The sequence below is a fragment of the Equus caballus genome, chromosome 7 (genome assembly GCF_041296265.1).
Source record: "Equus caballus isolate H_3958 breed thoroughbred chromosome 7, TB-T2T, whole genome shotgun sequence".
Taxonomy (NCBI): Eukaryota; Metazoa; Chordata; class Mammalia; order Perissodactyla; family Equidae; genus Equus; species Equus caballus.
Genome location: NC_091690.1, coordinates 25938947 through 25954844, shown reverse-complemented (window position 1 = coordinate 25954844; position 15898 = coordinate 25938947). Strand labels below are relative to the sequence as shown.

At 54.3% G+C, this 15898-nt stretch overlaps 1 protein-coding gene across 5 annotated transcripts in view; it reads left to right on the top strand.

The window, feature by feature from the left end:
• The window catches only part of DSCAML1 (DS cell adhesion molecule like 1), a 339853-nt gene extending 326793 nt beyond the window's left edge, over positions 1-13060 (top strand). For 2 of the 5 annotated variants that reach the window (XM_023644895.2, XM_070272836.1), the window contains 12 exons: positions 1519-1636; positions 2024-2187; positions 2491-2589; positions 3250-3438; positions 3929-4216; positions 5772-5927; positions 7809-7839; positions 7989-8107; positions 8390-8542; positions 9191-9385; positions 9905-10216; positions 12022-13060. In XM_023644895.2, coding sequence (XP_023500663.2) covers positions 1519-1636; positions 2024-2187; positions 2491-2589; positions 3250-3438; positions 3929-4216; positions 5772-5927; positions 7809-7839; positions 7989-8107; positions 8390-8542; positions 9191-9385; positions 9905-10216; positions 12022-12497 — 2300 coding nt within the window. In that variant the 3' untranslated portion in view covers positions 12498-13060. Of the gene's footprint in view, positions 1-1518; positions 1637-2023; positions 2188-2490; positions 2590-3249; positions 3439-3928; positions 4217-5771; positions 5928-7751; positions 7840-7894; positions 8108-8389; positions 8543-9190; positions 9386-9904; positions 10217-12021 lie in introns of all 5 variants that reach the window. The other 3 variants (XM_070272833.1, XM_070272834.1, XM_023644893.2) reach the window with 2 other exon arrangements.
• The last annotated feature ends 2838 nt before the right edge of the window (positions 13061-15898 follow it).

Below are 15898 nucleotides of genomic sequence, written 5' to 3'. Positions count from 1 at the left end.
TTCACAGGAGAGGCACCACCATTTCCTGCACCCGGGCCTCTACACGCTGCTTCCTCAACTGCCTCCTGTCTTCCTTCCCCCGACAGGGGCCCACTCTGGCCTCTGAAGCGCCTGGTCGCGTGGTTAATCTAACCCCTGTGCCTCTGGGCCTAGCGCTCTCTCAAGAGCCTGACCCGAGTCCCTTCTCACTGGATCCTGACCCCTTTGCCTCCTGTGCTTGCTGCGATGCTGCTGTGCTCCTCTCTCCCTCGGGACTCTCCTTTCTCCTCTGTGCCTATCTGTGTTTGACCCCGGGGCTGTGCCACTCCTCTGTCAATCTACATCCCGCCCTGGTGACCTCAGTCACTCTGCCGCTGACTCCCACGTCAGTGTCTGCAGTCCAGCCATCTCTCTTATGCTCCAGAACGTGTATATCCAGCTGCTTCCTAGCTACCCAGCATGGGAGTCCCCCAGGTTCAACATGAGGCCAAGTCTTCCGGTGTCTCCTGCCTACCCGCTCCTCCTCCATGAGCCTTGTCTCTGTGAGAGCACCATCCCCACCCCCGGTTGGCCCAGCTGTCATCCTCACCTCCCCCTCTATCTCTTCCCAGAAACAGTCAGACCCCAAGTCCTGGCAGCTGTTCCCCTGAGCCCTTCATGAGCCCTAACCTCCCCCCATCCACTGTCATACATCACCTCCAGCCTGCACTCTGGCCACCATCTTGTCACTGGTCGGCGTCCGTCAGGATCATCTCCACCAAACCATCCTCCGCAAGCAGCCAAGGATTTATCTAAAACTCTACTGTGAACATAGCACCACTTACTTGTAAGGCTCCAGGGGCTCCTCCTGACCTCAAGAGGACGTCCAGCCTCTTGTGGCAGCGGAGCCCTTGGGCCTCTGCTCTTGCTCACCGGTGGCTCCAGCCCTGCCCTTCCCCCTTCACTCACCCTGGGGTTGGGTCACCCCAAAGTGTTCGCAGACCCTCACACTTGCCGTGTGCTTCCAGCCTCCAGGCCTCTACTCAGTGTTGTCCCCTTCTCCTGACATGCCTTTCCTTCTCTGCGGACGGAATTTCCTCTTAACCTTCAAGATTCAAGTCAGATCTTCCAATTCCAGAAGCTTCTTCAGCCATCACCTCCACCACTCCCTGAGGGGCAGAGTTCATCCCTCCATCTTTGTGTTCCCGTGGTTACTTTTACCCGCCCCTACCTTTGTGCTTTTCACCCTGTAATGACACTTTTAAGTACCTGTCTCCCCCTCGGACAGTGAGCAACTTGAGCACAGGGAATAGATCTTATGCATTTTGTGAGTCCTCACGGGCTCATTTGATACCTGGCCCATGACTGGTGTTGGCTAAGTGTTGGTTGCATCAGTGACTCCCAGCTGAAGTTCCCTGCACCCACCACCTCCCCAAACCCAAGGTGGAGGTCAGGTAGGGGAGGGGTGATTTGAATTGTAAATTCGGGAACCCTGAGGAAGGTGGGCCCGGGCAGTGTTGGGGTAGAAGTGGGGAGAACCTCATCCTCCCTTCCCTGTAGCCCCAGCGAAGATCATCTCATTTGGCGGCACTGTGACAACACCCTGGATGAAAGATGTCCGGCTGCCTTGCAATTCAGTGGGAGATCCAGCCCCTGCTGTGAAGTGGACCAAAGACAGGTGCGTGCAGGCCCCTGGAGGGATGGGTGACCCCCAGAGATGGGCATAATAGAAGAGCCATGAAGAAGAGAATCGGATGTTGCTCCCTTCCAGCCTACTCACTCACCTCCCCCTAGGGAGGCCCTGCCGGGTACATGGTTACCACTCTCACAAGCAGGCCTGGCCTCCCTGGCCTCCTCTGTTGGGAGCCCAGAAGCTCCCTTCCTGGGTGGTTGAAGAGGCCATGGTTACCGGATATCCCCAGTAAATGCTTAATAAATATCCAAGAATCCAGGGTCCTCTAGCAACCCTCCTTCTGCTCCCGGCTCTATTTGCCTACAGACCTGGGGGAGGCCCCAGGAGGAGGGCTGCTTGCCGTAACCCATCCCCAACCCCTGTCCCCCGCAGTGAAGACTCGGCCATCCCGGTGTCTATGGATGGGCACCGGCTCATCCATACCAATGGCACGTTGCTGCTGCGTGCTGTGAAGGCCGAGGACTCGGGCTACTACACCTGCACGGCCACCAACACCGGGGGCTTCGACACCATCATCGTCAACCTTCTGGTGCAAGGTGAGACCCCACGAGGCAGGTGGGGCTCAGGGGAGTCGGGGGGACAGGAACGGAGAAGGGGTAGGAATTGCATCATGTAAAAGCAAGGGTTGTTAAATGGAAGAAAAAGACCAACCACTGGGGAGACAGAACCTCAGTGGAACAGAGATGCCAAACGGAAGAGGAGGCAGGAGGGGTGGAGAGAGTGAGCAGGAGTGGGGGATGCACCTGGTGGGGCAAAGCCAGTCCCTTGCCCTCATCCCACGTCCCCACGTCCCCAGAGGTTAACACTTTGTGGTGAGGGCTGGTGGCTTTCCCTCGCAGTGCCCCCGGACCAGCCCCGCCTCACTGTCTCTAAAACCTCCGCTTCGTCTATCACCCTGACCTGGATTCCAGGTGACAATGGGGGCAGCTCCATCCGAGGTGAGAGGGGTCTGGATGAGGAGGGGGAGAGGAGGGAAGGAATTCTGGGCCCAGGGGCAAGGGAAGGGTTTCACCCACTCCCACCACTTGTTCCCACAACACCCAGGAAGTGATGGGGGCGGGGGGTGACTCAGACCACAAGGAAGGTACCCAAGTGCCATGGAAAATATACAGGCCTAGAGTTTGGGTTTTAGAACGCCCACCACCCTTGCCACTGGGGAGCTGTGCAAACCTGAAGAAGTCTGTTTACTTCTCTGGGCCTCAGTTTCCAAACCTGTAAAAGTAGACAGAGGTACTAGATAGCACTTCTCAAACTTGAATATGCATGTGAATCACCAGGGATCTGGTAGCTGATGCTCCTGTCAGAGGACTGCACACGGACTAGTAGGCTCTAAATAGGATTCCTTCTAAGCCTCATAGTTCTGGTTTCTGCTCCCCTCCCCATCTTGGCTTCTAAACCCTAAAGCGAGAGCTAAAGAGAGAGAGAACAGTAAAACTCACCCAAGGTCCTTCCAGTTTTGCATCTAATCTGCACCTGCCCCCTCCCAATGACCAAAGGCCCCACTCTGCCCCCTGCCTGGAGCCCAGCCCCCATGATACCTGTTAGGGTGTCCCAGGCCCCGCCCTGCCCTCCCTGAGCCAGGCCAACCTCCCCGACAGGCTTCGTGCTGCAGTACTCAGTGGACAACAGCGAGGAGTGGAAGGACGTGTTCATCAGCTCCAGCGAGCGCTCCTTCAAGCTGGACAGCCTCAAATGTGGCACGTGGTACAAGGTGAAGCTGGCAGCCAAGAACAGTGTGGGCTCTGGGCGCATCAGCGAGATCATCGAGGCCAAGACCCATGGGCGGGGTGAGGCCCGGCGATGAGGGTTTGGGGAGAGATGGGCCCAGGGAGGAGGAGTCGGCAAGAGGAGCCCCCGACATGGGGATGGAAGATGGCTGGGATAGGGCAGGAGGGTACGGGGGAGCGTGGAGACTGGAGGAAGACACACTTAGTTCCCGTCACTACAGCATCTGGACGAATGTCTAGTAGAATGTCTCAGTAGGAGAAACAGGTCCCACTTCGCTCCTGGGGGTGGCAGATGGGTATCATTCCTCTTCCTTCTACCCACATCTCTCTTCCTCCTTTGCTGAGGCCTTCACTCCAGGTCTTTCTCTCTTCTCCTCCTCCCCTTCCTCCTCCTCTGTCCCCTGGGGCATCCCTACACCCATCTGTGCCAATCGCTCATCCCCCAGAGCTCCTGCAGTCCCAGCAGCCCCACGGAAACCCTTCCCAGCCCAGAGGAAGGCATCCTCCTCCCCCTCAGTCTCTCTAACCTTTCTCTTCCTCTGGCCCCCAGAGCCCTCCTTCAGCAAAGACCAGCACCTCTTCACCCACATCAACTCCACGCATGCTCGGCTTAACCTGCAGGGCTGGAACAATGGGGGCTGCCCTATCACAGCCATCGTCCTGGAGTACCGGCCCAAGGGCACCTGGGCCTGGCAGGGCCTCCGGGCCAACAGCTCCGGGGAGGTGTTTCTAACCGAACTGCGAGAGGCCACATGGTACGAGCTGCGCATGAGGGCCTGCAACAGCGCCGGCTGCGGCAACGAGACTGCCCAGTTCGCCACCCTGGACTATGACGGCAGTGAGTCGGAAAGGGTGGGAGGGGGCAGCACAGAGGCTGGAGCACGGTGTTGCCAGGGAAGCAAGCAGGCAGAGAGGCAGGCACATGAAGAGATGACAAACAAATAGAAACATAGGCAGGACCACAGTCAGGGCAAAAGGCTGGCAGACAGGTGAATCGGCAGGCACAGGGGCAGACAAAGGGAGCAGCAGATTCGTAGGCAGGCAGCTAAATGGGCAGGCGCACCAGTGGCCCATACAGACAGACAGACAGACAGACAAACAGGTCAGTAACACCACAGATAGAGGGTCTTCGAAGGTGCCATCCTTGCTCTCCATTGCTTCAGAGAGATGGAGAGGGAGGTAGGGATGCAGTTGAGGCCCTGCCCTCTAGGAACCCTCTGCTCATATAGTACGTTAGCCAGGGTGGACGAGCCTATGCTGCAATGACAGATAAAGCAATGACATGGAAAGCGCCGCGGCTTAACCCAAAAAAGATTTGCTTCTTGCTCTCACAAAGTCTTGGGAAGGTTGGCTGGCCACCATCTTTGAGCTATGCCATCTTGAACATGCAGCCTCCAAGGTCACCAAGAAGAGAGAGAGAAAAGCACACCAGTTCTGAACTGCCTTGGCCAGGAGGTGATGCTCATCACTGCTATTCACACTCTTGTCCAGAACTAGTCACGTGATTCTAATCTAACTGCTAGGGAGTCTGGGAAATGTAAACGAGCACATGGATGTTTGGCGAGCGCTAACTGGTGTCTGCCATGTGGGGACACGTGCACACACTCACATGCACACCTGTGCACTCATACATGCACACATACACACATGCATATACATACTTACACACACACACATTAAAGGCAGATAGCAGGCTGAATTCATAGGGACCAGTTGTCACAGCCACATTTTAAGTCTACCTATGTGTTAAGGAAACAGAATAAAAGTGGTATCAGAAGCAGATCGGCTCAAACAAGGAAGGCTTCCTGAAGGAGATGACACTTAGATGAGGCTTTGAAAGAGGCAAAGATCAGGGCTTGGCAGAGGGCTGTGTCAGCAGAACTTCCTGCCTCCTTTCAGGCACCCAAGGTTAGCAGACATCGCCCATAGGAGTGGGAGCAGAGAGAAAAGGCAGGGTGTTGAGTGGTTTTTGTCCCCATCTGGGGAAGAGAACCCAGGATCGCTCTGCCCTGACTTCTCTCTACCGTGATTCTCACCGTCCACCCACCACTTCACCAGCTGGATGGGAGAAGCTAAGCCTATCGGTCTGCCCTCTAGAAATGAACACTGGGCTCCAACAGGCAAGGGACTCTCTCTGAGAGACTTCAGGGTAATTCTAGAACAGACCCAGGAAGTCATTCATATCATCAGTGTGAAAACTATACAACTGTTTATGGCCGTCCTGATGGGACCAGAATTTGGAGGATGAGAGGGTCAGGGCTCTGTGCCAGGAAGTGAAGGTCAGAGTGAGACCAAGGGCAGCAGGAGAGGTTGAAATGCTACCCCACCCAGGGGACTCTGCACAGCACCCGACTCATAAGGGACATCTGACTTTCTTCTTCACCCCCATTCAGGCACCATCCCTCCCATCAAGTCTGCTCAAGGTGAGGGGGATGACGTCAAGAAGCTGTTCACCATTGGCTGCCCGGTCATCCTGGCCACGCTGGGGGTGGCACTGCTCTTCATCGTGCGCAAGAAGAGGAAGGAGAAGCGACTGAAGCGGCTCCGAGGTGGGCAAGTTTCCTATGGGCTTCCCGGGAGGGAGTGTTGACCCTCAGCTACACTGGCCACCTTTCATTGGCTCACAGCACCATCTGGACAAGAGAGAGTGCCTGCGTCCCCTTGAAGGGAAAGCTGCCATTCCAACTTTCTGAAACCTTAATTGTTCACTGCTTCCTCCTCTATGCCCCAGGACTTTGTGTCTGCCCTAACCAGGGCTGACCTTTAGAGGTCCACACTGGTAAAGCCATATTGGTCCACACTGGTAAAGCCATATTTACCAATATGGTAAAGCCATGTTGGCTGGTAAAAAGATGTTGCTCCCTTCCACCCTGGATGCTCCATTCTCTCACACAGGATCCCTGTGACTTTCCTAGGACCCAGCCACTAAAGAGTAGACCTATAGATGGTCTCTAGGACCTTGCTTAGTTCTGTCTGAGCAGTTTCCATGCCATGTCAGATGTTAAATATTGTGAATATCATCCCCTGTCCCAATACCTGACCCTATAGACTGGCATGAATGGGTCTGATTTACCTCATTTTGCTCAGGGCCTAGTTGATGGACAGAGGATTGGATGGATAGGTGGTTGTAGTGATAGATAGATGGAGGAGTGGATGAATGGATGAATGGATGAATGGATGGATGGGTGGATGGATGGATGGATGGTTGGATAGATAGTTTGACGGATGATTCGATGGGTAAGTGGATGGATGAATGGATGGACTGATCAATTGATCAATCTATCAATGGATAGATGGATAGACATATGGATGGTTGGAGGGATAATTAGATGGTTGGATGGATTGATGGTTGAATGGATGAATGGTTGGATCAATGGATAGATAGATGGATAGTTGAATGGATAGATAATAGATGATTGTATAAATGGTTAGATAGATGGATAGATAGTTGAATGGATACTTGGATGGATGGAGGGATGGATAGATGGACGGATGAATATTTGGATGGGAAAATGGGTGATAAGATGGACAGGTGATTGTATGGTTGTATGGACAGGTGAATGGATGATTAGATGAATGGATAATTGACTGAATGGATAATTGAATGAATGGTTGGATAGATGATTGGATGGGTTGATGGTTGAATGGATGGATGGTTGGATCAATGGATAGATGGATGGATGGATGGATAATTGAATGGGTAGATGACAGATGAATGGATGATAGTTGAATGGGTGGATGATGGATGAATGGACGGATGGGTGGGTGGATGGTTGGATGCAGGCATGCAGCTAGATTTACTCTGACACATCATTCTCAGCTACAAGAGGTCTAACATTAACTAGGCCCTTTGCTTCTCTTCCTTCTGTTGTTAATTCCTAACCTAAGAATCCTGATCCTATTCAATGCTCCTCTGAAGACAAAGCAGGGACCCCAAAATCCACCAATGGGCTTTTGGAGGAAGCTGCCCTAGAGGAGGAAATGAAGCCTCTTAGTTGATAGTCATCTAGGGCTGCTCATTGACCACCTCAACTTCATCCTCCACTCTCTCCTCTCCCCAACAGATAACTGAGGATAGACCCTCCACTGATGCCCATTTCCAGCCTGCTATGATGTCTTGTTTAATTAGAGTCAATTCAGGAAGCAGATGGAACCCTTTATATAGCCTCTCCTTTGGGAAGGACCTCCCTGTTAGATAAAAATCTGAGGAGAGGAAAACAGACCTCCGCCAAATCTTGAGTTGGGAGCAGGGAGACCTGATCAAGTTTTGGACTATTTTAGAGGTCCTTATGTTTCTCCCTCCTCTTCCCAGAAGACCAGCCTTAGCTCCATTTTAGGGAATTCTCCTAACTTGTTTCCCATGCCTTTTCCAGTTCTCATCCTGCTCAGACTCCATCCTCACCTAGTCCCCTCTCTCTACTGTTTTGCAGATGCAAAGAGTTTGGCAGAAATGTTGATAAGGTGAGCGTCACATAGCTGCTTCCTTTCTTCTTCCCTCTCCCTCCCCCCACTGCAGAGAACAGACTTCTAAGACCCCACTGTCCAGAAAAAAACCCTCCCCCAACCTCTATGGCTGCTGAATCACCCACTTCCAGCCCTTCTCCCCACAGCAAGAACAACCGAAGTTTTGACACCCCTGTAAAGGGGCCACCCCAGGGCCCGCGGCTACACATTGACATCCCCAGGGTCCAGCTGCTCATTGAGGACAAGGAGGGCATCAAGCAGTTGGGTGAGTAACAGGTGCCGTGAGCTCTCTGTCCTGTTCCGAGTGTGCTTCCCCAGGCCACAATCCATGGAGGGCAACCACCAGCCCTACGGCAGTGCCTAGGGTTCTAGCAACAACCCAACAACCTCGGAACTCACTGCAGCTTCTCTCAAGAGCTAAGTTTCCTCCTCTGTCGAATGAGAAGAGTTATCATCGCCTTTCTGGGTCTCAAGCTTGGATAAAGACAAGGAGAAATTTGGGAAATCCAAAGGGAAAGACTCCTACTGATTGTCCTTCTTCCCCCAGGAGATGACAAAGCCACCATCCCTGTGACAGACGCTGAGTTCAGCCAAGCTGTCAACCCTCAGAGTTTCTGCACCGGTGTTTCCCTGCACCACCCAGCCCTCATCCAGAGCTCAGGACCCCTCATCGACATGTCTGACATCCGGCCAGGCACCAGTATGCATTATCCCCAGGGAGCCAGCCCTCCACCCACACATGATGTCTTGGGCACAGCATGGGGCACAGGTGATAAAAGAACAAAAAGGGAGGGAGGAGCAGCATAGAAGAATGGAAAGAGCACTGGAGTTAGTCTGGAGACCTTGACTGCAGACTTACTAACTGTGACCTTGGGCATATCGATAACTTTATCTCTGTGGGCCTCAGTTTCCTTACCTAGAAATTTGAGAGGGTTGGGTGTTCTTACTCTCCAAAGGCCGTCTGCCTCTAGCACTGTGAGTCTGGACGTAAGAATAGAACACATCAAGGACTGTAGGGAATGAATGGCCAGTCAGGAGGCAGCAGGAGAGGAGGTGATATTCTTCCCCAGGGTGAAAGAAAAGATGGGGTGAGTGGGGAGGAGCAGGATGCCACCGCTGCCCCCATGCCTTGACACTGTTGACACAACCAGGTGCATTGTCAATGAGCTGGCTCCTCCGGGACCAGCTATATGGTCAGGAATGGCCGCATGCTCAGCATTCCCAAGGGGGTTTCTGTGGCTGCTTCTGCCTCCTCCCTTGCTCCCCACTGCCCTTTCTGGTAAGTGCCAGCTGCCCAAGCCTGAATGCCCTTGGTTGTAGGGTGCTAGCTCTTGCTTCCTCTGTGTAGATCCAGTGTCCAGGAAGAATGTGAAGTCAGCCCATAGTACCCGGAACCGGTACTCAAGCCAGTGGACTTTGACCAAGTGCCAGGCCTCCACACCCGCCCGCACCCTCACCTCCGACTGGCGCACTGTGGGCTCCCAGCATGGTGTCACTGTCACTGAGAGTGACAGCTATAGTGCGAGCCTCTCCCAGGACACAGGTGAGCCCAAGGCCCTGCCTACATCATGCTCAGTCTCCTCCAGTCCCCGCCATCATCAGTTCTACCTTCCATTTTCCCAACTCCTACCCACCAGCTCGTGGAGTCCAAGGCACAAGTCAGTTTCATTTCCAGTGGCTACTGACTTACTGTGTGGCTATGACAAAAATGCTTGACCTCACTGAGCTCTGCTTGGCCAAGGATTTCATTTTGTTCTCTCAAAAGGTGTCAGAAAAAATGGAACATCTGACATTTGTTGGAGGAAGAAAGGGCTGAGTGTTCCAGGGGGTGGTTGCTTATGTTCAAGAATGAAAGATGTTCTGCCCTTCATTAGCCAAAGACCCCACTTCTCCCACCACTGCCACCTTTGCAGGGTCTTCTGAGCCCAGTTCACTCCATGGCCAGGGTCTCAGACAGCTGCTGGCTTTAGGGGTAGGGCAACTGCTCAGCCTCGTCTCATTTACACCCTTCTCCCCACAACCCACTGATTTCTTCTTAACTCCATGCCCTCCATCTCCCCAGACAAAGGACGGAACAGCATGGTGTCCACCGAAAGCGCCTCTTCCACCTACGAGGAGCTGGCCCGGGCCTATGAGCATGCCAAGCTGGAGGAGCAGCTGCAGCACGCCAAGTTTGAGATCACCGAGTGCTTCATCTCGGACAGCTCCTCCGACCAGATGACCACGGGCACCAATGAGAACGCTGACAGCATGACGTCCATGAGCACCCCCTCCGAGCCTGGCATCTGCCGCTTCACCTCCTCCCCACCCAAGCCCCAGGATGCCGACCGGGGCAAAAACGTGGCTGTGCCCATCCCTCACCGGGCCAACAAGAGTGAGTGCTAGGACCACTTCCCCTGGCTAGACCTAGCCCTGACAGCACCTGGATCCTGCCAGCCCAGCTTGGCTCCTGGGCAGTGTAGGGCAGTGCAAAGAGCAAGGACTTGGGAGCAAGCCAACCAGGGTCCACATCCTGGGTCAACCTCTTAATATCTCTGTGGCCTTGGGCAAGTCATTTAACCTCTCTGGCCTTAATTTTCTCATTTGTAAAATGCAAATAATAGCATATACTCTGTGTTGTCGTGATAAGCATTAGAAAAATGCTATGCATGCCTGGCACATAGTAGGTTCTTATTAAGTAGTGATTACTCCCTTAATCTGAAGTTATGCCAGGATGGAAAGAGACCGTTTATAGGGTCAGCTGCCCAATGGCCTTTGGTCTCAATGCTGTTTGAACTTAATCCAGACCCAAAGGAACAATCCTGGAAGCCCGACTCATGGTGGCCAAATCTCATGGTGGGGAGTGACCTAGCCTGACTGGAACCGCCTGACTCCAGGGGCCTGGCCTTCGGGGTTGGCGGGGCAGGTCCAGGATCACCAGGGGGCATGCAAGGGGGAATCCATCAGCAGACATGGGGGCCGCAGTGTACAAGGCCCAGCTGTCAAACCATGTAGTCTGGTCTGCTCGGTACTGGCCTTGCTAAGTAGCCATGGGGGCTCGGGGCCATCTAGAAAAGAGCCCTGGGTAAGGGAAAGTACAAGGACTTTGGAGGCTGGCAGCGCTGAATGACACCCCCGCCCTTCTAGCTGTGTGAATTTAGGCAAATTACTTAATTTCTCTGAACCTCAGTTTCCTCACTTGCAAAATGTGGGCAGGTATTAACCTCTCCAGGGTGCTGTGGGGACCAAATGACGTCATCTAAGGAAAGTGTCTGGGCGAGTCGGAAGGACAGAGGTGCCTTCACAGGCAAGGGTGCTCACAGAGCCGAGGGAATCAGGATATGGAGGCCCCAGAGGCCTGTCATAGGGAGGCAGGTTAAGAAACTAGGGGGGCCGGCCCGGTGGCACAGCAGTTAAGTGTGCACGTTCCGCTTCGGCGGTTCAGGGTTCGCCAGTTCAGATCCCAGGTACGGACCTATGCACCACTTGTTAAGCCATGCTGTGGCAGGCATCCCACATAAAATAGAGGAAGATGGGCACAGATGTTAGCTCAGGGCCAGTCTTCCTCAGCAAAAAGAGGAGGATTGGCGGCAGATGTTAGCTCACGGCTAATCTTCCTCAAAAAAACTGATATGGTCTAACATTGTTCATCTCCTGGACAAGAGGGGACCAAGGACAGGGGTGGGGAAATGTAGCTGACTTCAGATATGTGAACGGCTGCCCTGGGAAAGAGGGGGAGGCCTTCTCTGTGGTTCCTGAGGACAAAATCAGCCTCGATGCACGGAAGTGACAGGGAGTGATAGTCCTTTCCTCCTCAGGGTAAAGAAAAGCTTTCTAAGGGCCAGAGCTCTTAGGAAGTCTTTGTCTCGAGAAGTGAGCTCTCCACCAGCTGAAGCTGACCAGCTGTAGTGAGCATTTAACAATAAGTGTCAGTTTATTGAGCAACTACTATACGTGCCGGCCCCTTTCCATGCTTTATCTCATTTGCTACTCACAGGAGTCCTGTAGGGAAATGGGATTATCCCCACTTCACAGGTAAGGAAACTAAGGCTCAGAGAGGTCAAGTAACTGATCTTTCCCGGATGCTCCTTGCCCATCCTGTGCAGGGGCTGCTATGCTAGATTGAAGGGGAGGGGAAGGGTGAACCAGCTGGTCCCCAGAGGCCCCTGCTCCTGACGTCCTCTGCTTCTGTGATTCCAGGTGACTACTGTAACCTGCCCCTGTATGCCAAGTCGGAGGCCTTCTTCCGGAAGGCAGATGGGCGCGAGCCCTGTCCCGTGGTCCCACCCCGCGAGGCCTCCATCCGGAACCTGGCTCGAACCTACCACACCCAGGCCCGCCACCTGACCCTGGACCCTGCCAGCAAGCCCTTGGGCCTCCCGCACCCAGGGGCCCCCGCTGCCGCCTCCACAGCCACCTTACCTCAGAGGACTCTGGCCATGCCAGCACCCCCCGCCGGCACGGCCCCCCCAGCACCCGGCCCCACCCCTGCCGAGCCCCCCGCGGCCCCTAGTGCTGCCCCTCCGGCCCCCAGCACAGAGCCTCCGCGGGCCGGGGGCCCACACACCAAAATGGGGGGCTCCAGGGACTCACTTCTCGAGATGAGCACGTCGGGGGTAGGGAGGTCTCAGAAGCAGGGGGCTGGGGCTTACTCCAAATCCTACACCCTGGTGTAGGGGCGCAGCGAGGAGAACAGCCTTTGCGTGGACCCGGCTGCACCTCCAGCCCTCACACCCAACTTGGCTGTTTTCCTGCATTATTTATATTAAACTGACAGACGAAAACCAACCAACAACGAAAAGAAAACCCCCGAGTCATGAACGCTTGTACATAGAACTCTTTTGTACAAATGAAACTATTTTCTTCTTCTCCATGAAGCCAGGGCACAATGAATTTGACAGTACAAGTAAACCCCACCCCCACCCCACAAAATACGCGTGCAGAGATTTATACATATATAGAGAGCGCGGAACACGTCGACAAGCTCTGTATCTATATATTTCTCTCGCCGGATTTTGAGACAGAGGCACAAAGACCCAGCAGTTTTTCCCTCCTCCTCACCCTCCCTCCAATCTAGGTGGTTTTGACCAAGACCGAAATCCCAACTCAGAGAACACTGCATGCGATTTTACTGTTCCCAGAAAACCAGGAGTTGCTTCAATTTGCAGATGCTTATGTGTTAATACCTTTTTCTATGAAAAAAGACCCAGCGCCGTGTGCAATAAAGGTTATGTTTCTACGTGGTGGCTTTTTTCCCATCTGGCGAGGGCCAGTGGGGAGTGAGGGAGGAGAGGCCCCTCTGCCAGGCCTCTGTCTCCCGTGGAAACTTTGAGAAGCCCGGCTTTGGCGCAGCAGTTAAACTTTTTAAAACCCTCTCCATTAGCCAAGGTGCAGTCTTCAGCACCTGTTCTGTCCTAAGATCTGCGCTGGGCCCTAAACGGGACCAGCTGTGTGACTTTGTGCACGCTCCTAAACCCCTCTGAGCCAGTTTCCTTATCTATAAAATGCGGCAACCTTGATGAGAGGTCTGCAGAGTCTGGTCTGGGGGCCCGCGTCTACTGCCTTCTCTCCTCCAGGGAAATAGAGTGTGGCCAAGGGAATGGAGCTATGCAAACCTCTAGTGAGGAGTTAAGTTATGTAAGAGGGGCCTACAAGCTGGGAGGGGCAGAAGAGATTATATACCCCCTGGGGTCGGGTCAGAGCCTGAAGTTCTGGGCTGACTGTTAGGGCAAGGTGAGGCCCAAGGCAGTAGGGAGAGGTCACTGGAGGTCAGAGAGGTGAAAGGGGCTCATGGAGGAGGGGGAATGGGGCTCAGCCAAAGAGAATCAGGAGAGGGCCCCCCCCACATCCTTCACCTGGTGTCGGGGAGACAGCAGATTGCCAGGTGGAAGGAACCCCGCCTATGCGCAGGTGTGCAGAGGGGCGGTTTCTGACCGGAGGGTCAAGAGCGTGTGGGCTGGGCCTCCAAGAATGTGAAGGGTTGGATAGGCAGGGGAGAGGGAAAGAGCCGGGAGACTGCAGAAGCCCAGGAGCATAAAGTTCATGGTCTCCCTCCTCCCTCCACCACGCCAGAACCCCTGGTGAAAAAGAAGCGCACCTCAAAAGTACAGAGGGGAGTCCCTGAGTTCAGCGCCCCAAGTCAAGGCTGAGCTGTGGGTCAGGAATCTGGAAGGAAGATGAGTCTGAGACTTGCTGCTCCCCTGCAGCTGAGAGGAGGAACTGGGAGGGGATGGAAGGCCCGAGAAGAGGGCAGGCTGTGTGCAGGATGCAGGTAGGTTGCACCTGTCGGCCTAGGCCACAGCAAGGCGCTACTCGGGATGCACAACATTAATAGAAGCACTTTCCGAAAAGCAGCTCATTCCACAAACATTTCCTGAGCACCCGGACGAGTGCGGGAGCAGAGGAGCTCCCGCCCACGAGAACTAGATTACAAGGTAAGCAGGGTCGACATCCTAAGGGGGGAGGGGGCCGGGGGCAGCGGGCAGCGGCTTCTCTTTGGTCACTCCTAGGCCCATAGGGAAACTCCATCTTAGCCCTCAAACCCAGGACGCGCCTGGGAGAACCAGCTAACAGCATTAAGAATAGTGAGAACAAGGCTCTGTATTCCAGGCACCTGGTGACAATCCAGCTTCATTCCAGCCCTGGGAGGACCGGACGCCTCTCAGGGCTGCGCGCGCCATCTGCAGGTCGCCTCCCAAACTGCAACACAGTGACAAGCCTGGGAATTCCTCCTAGAACTTGGCTGAGCACGCCCATCCCCCACCCCACGCCTGCATGCTGGACTCGGGGGAAACAGACGCGAATCAGACCCAACTCCGACCAGCCCCAGGGAAGGAACAAATCCCCAGAGGCTAGAGTGGAATGGAGCCACCCGCCTAAGGGCTGCAATGGGGAGCCCCGCCATGGGAATACATTACGGAGCCCCAGACTACGTGACACGGGCTGAGCAAATCGCGGTCCTCCCTTTGGCTCCTGTACCTCATTGAAGCTTTGAGAGGTGGTCATACGATCTCCATCCGATAGGCGAGAAAGCTGGAGTTCTGCAGAGCTAAGGAACTTATCCAAGGTTAGCGGAGCAGGAGGAGATGGAGACTAGATTCAAACTCCAGGTGTCTGGTTCCTTAATCTCGGAGCCATACTGCCCCTCGTTCCGCTGTTCTGAGGCTGAGTTTCAGTTCGGCCCCGAGGGTGTTGCCGGATGAAGAGTCCGCTAGGGACCAGGCGAGCCTGCTGGGCTTCCTGCGGGAAAGCAGTCAGTGTGGAGCGGTTAGTGACCAGTTCGGGGAGGTGAGCCCGTGTGCTGGGCTAGACAGAGCGGGAGCTCTGATGGACTTTCTTCTGGCGACGGATGAGATAGGAGGGGAGGGACTCCGCTCTGGGGAGCTGGTGGCGAAGGCCTGGGGCGTGAGGTGGACAGTGTAGGATGAGAAGGCTCTGGAGAGGCAACGGAGAAGCGAAACTTGAGCCAGTTTAACTTGGGTTCAGCTGAGCTGGGCCCCTAACTAGAAAACACAAGGTCTGCAAAATCTCTCACCTCCATATGTTCTTTAAACCGCAAGCCTGCGTGTTTGAACTGTCCCCAGAAGCTAATTCACAAATCAGGTCAACTCCTGCTCACACACTCCCAGCTCGGCATCACTGAGCTCTGTGTCTGGAGCAACCATCTTAAACATTTTCCTGCTCCTTTCCAGATCTCCACTGTCCACCACAGACAAGGCCACTCTCTGTCTCTAGAGCTTTGGTCCTCAAAGCCTGGTCCCCAGACCAGCAGCATCGGCATCACCTAGGAGCTTGTTAGAAATGCAGATTCTTAGGCCTCCCCCCAGACCCAGGGATCAGAATCTGCAGTTTAGCAAAATCCCCAGAGGATTCCCGTGCACATTACGGAGAAGCCCTCCTCTAGAAGGCCTTCAGAGAGACCACCCGCCTTCTCTCCCTTCTGCCAACAACCAGAGCTGGACCCGTGGGTCTCACACTTAGTGGCACATGAGATTCACCTGAGGAGTTTGTTAAAATACACAGAAGCCCAGCTCTCGGCAACCCCAGCTGAATCACGACTTGTGGGGGTGCAGTCCAG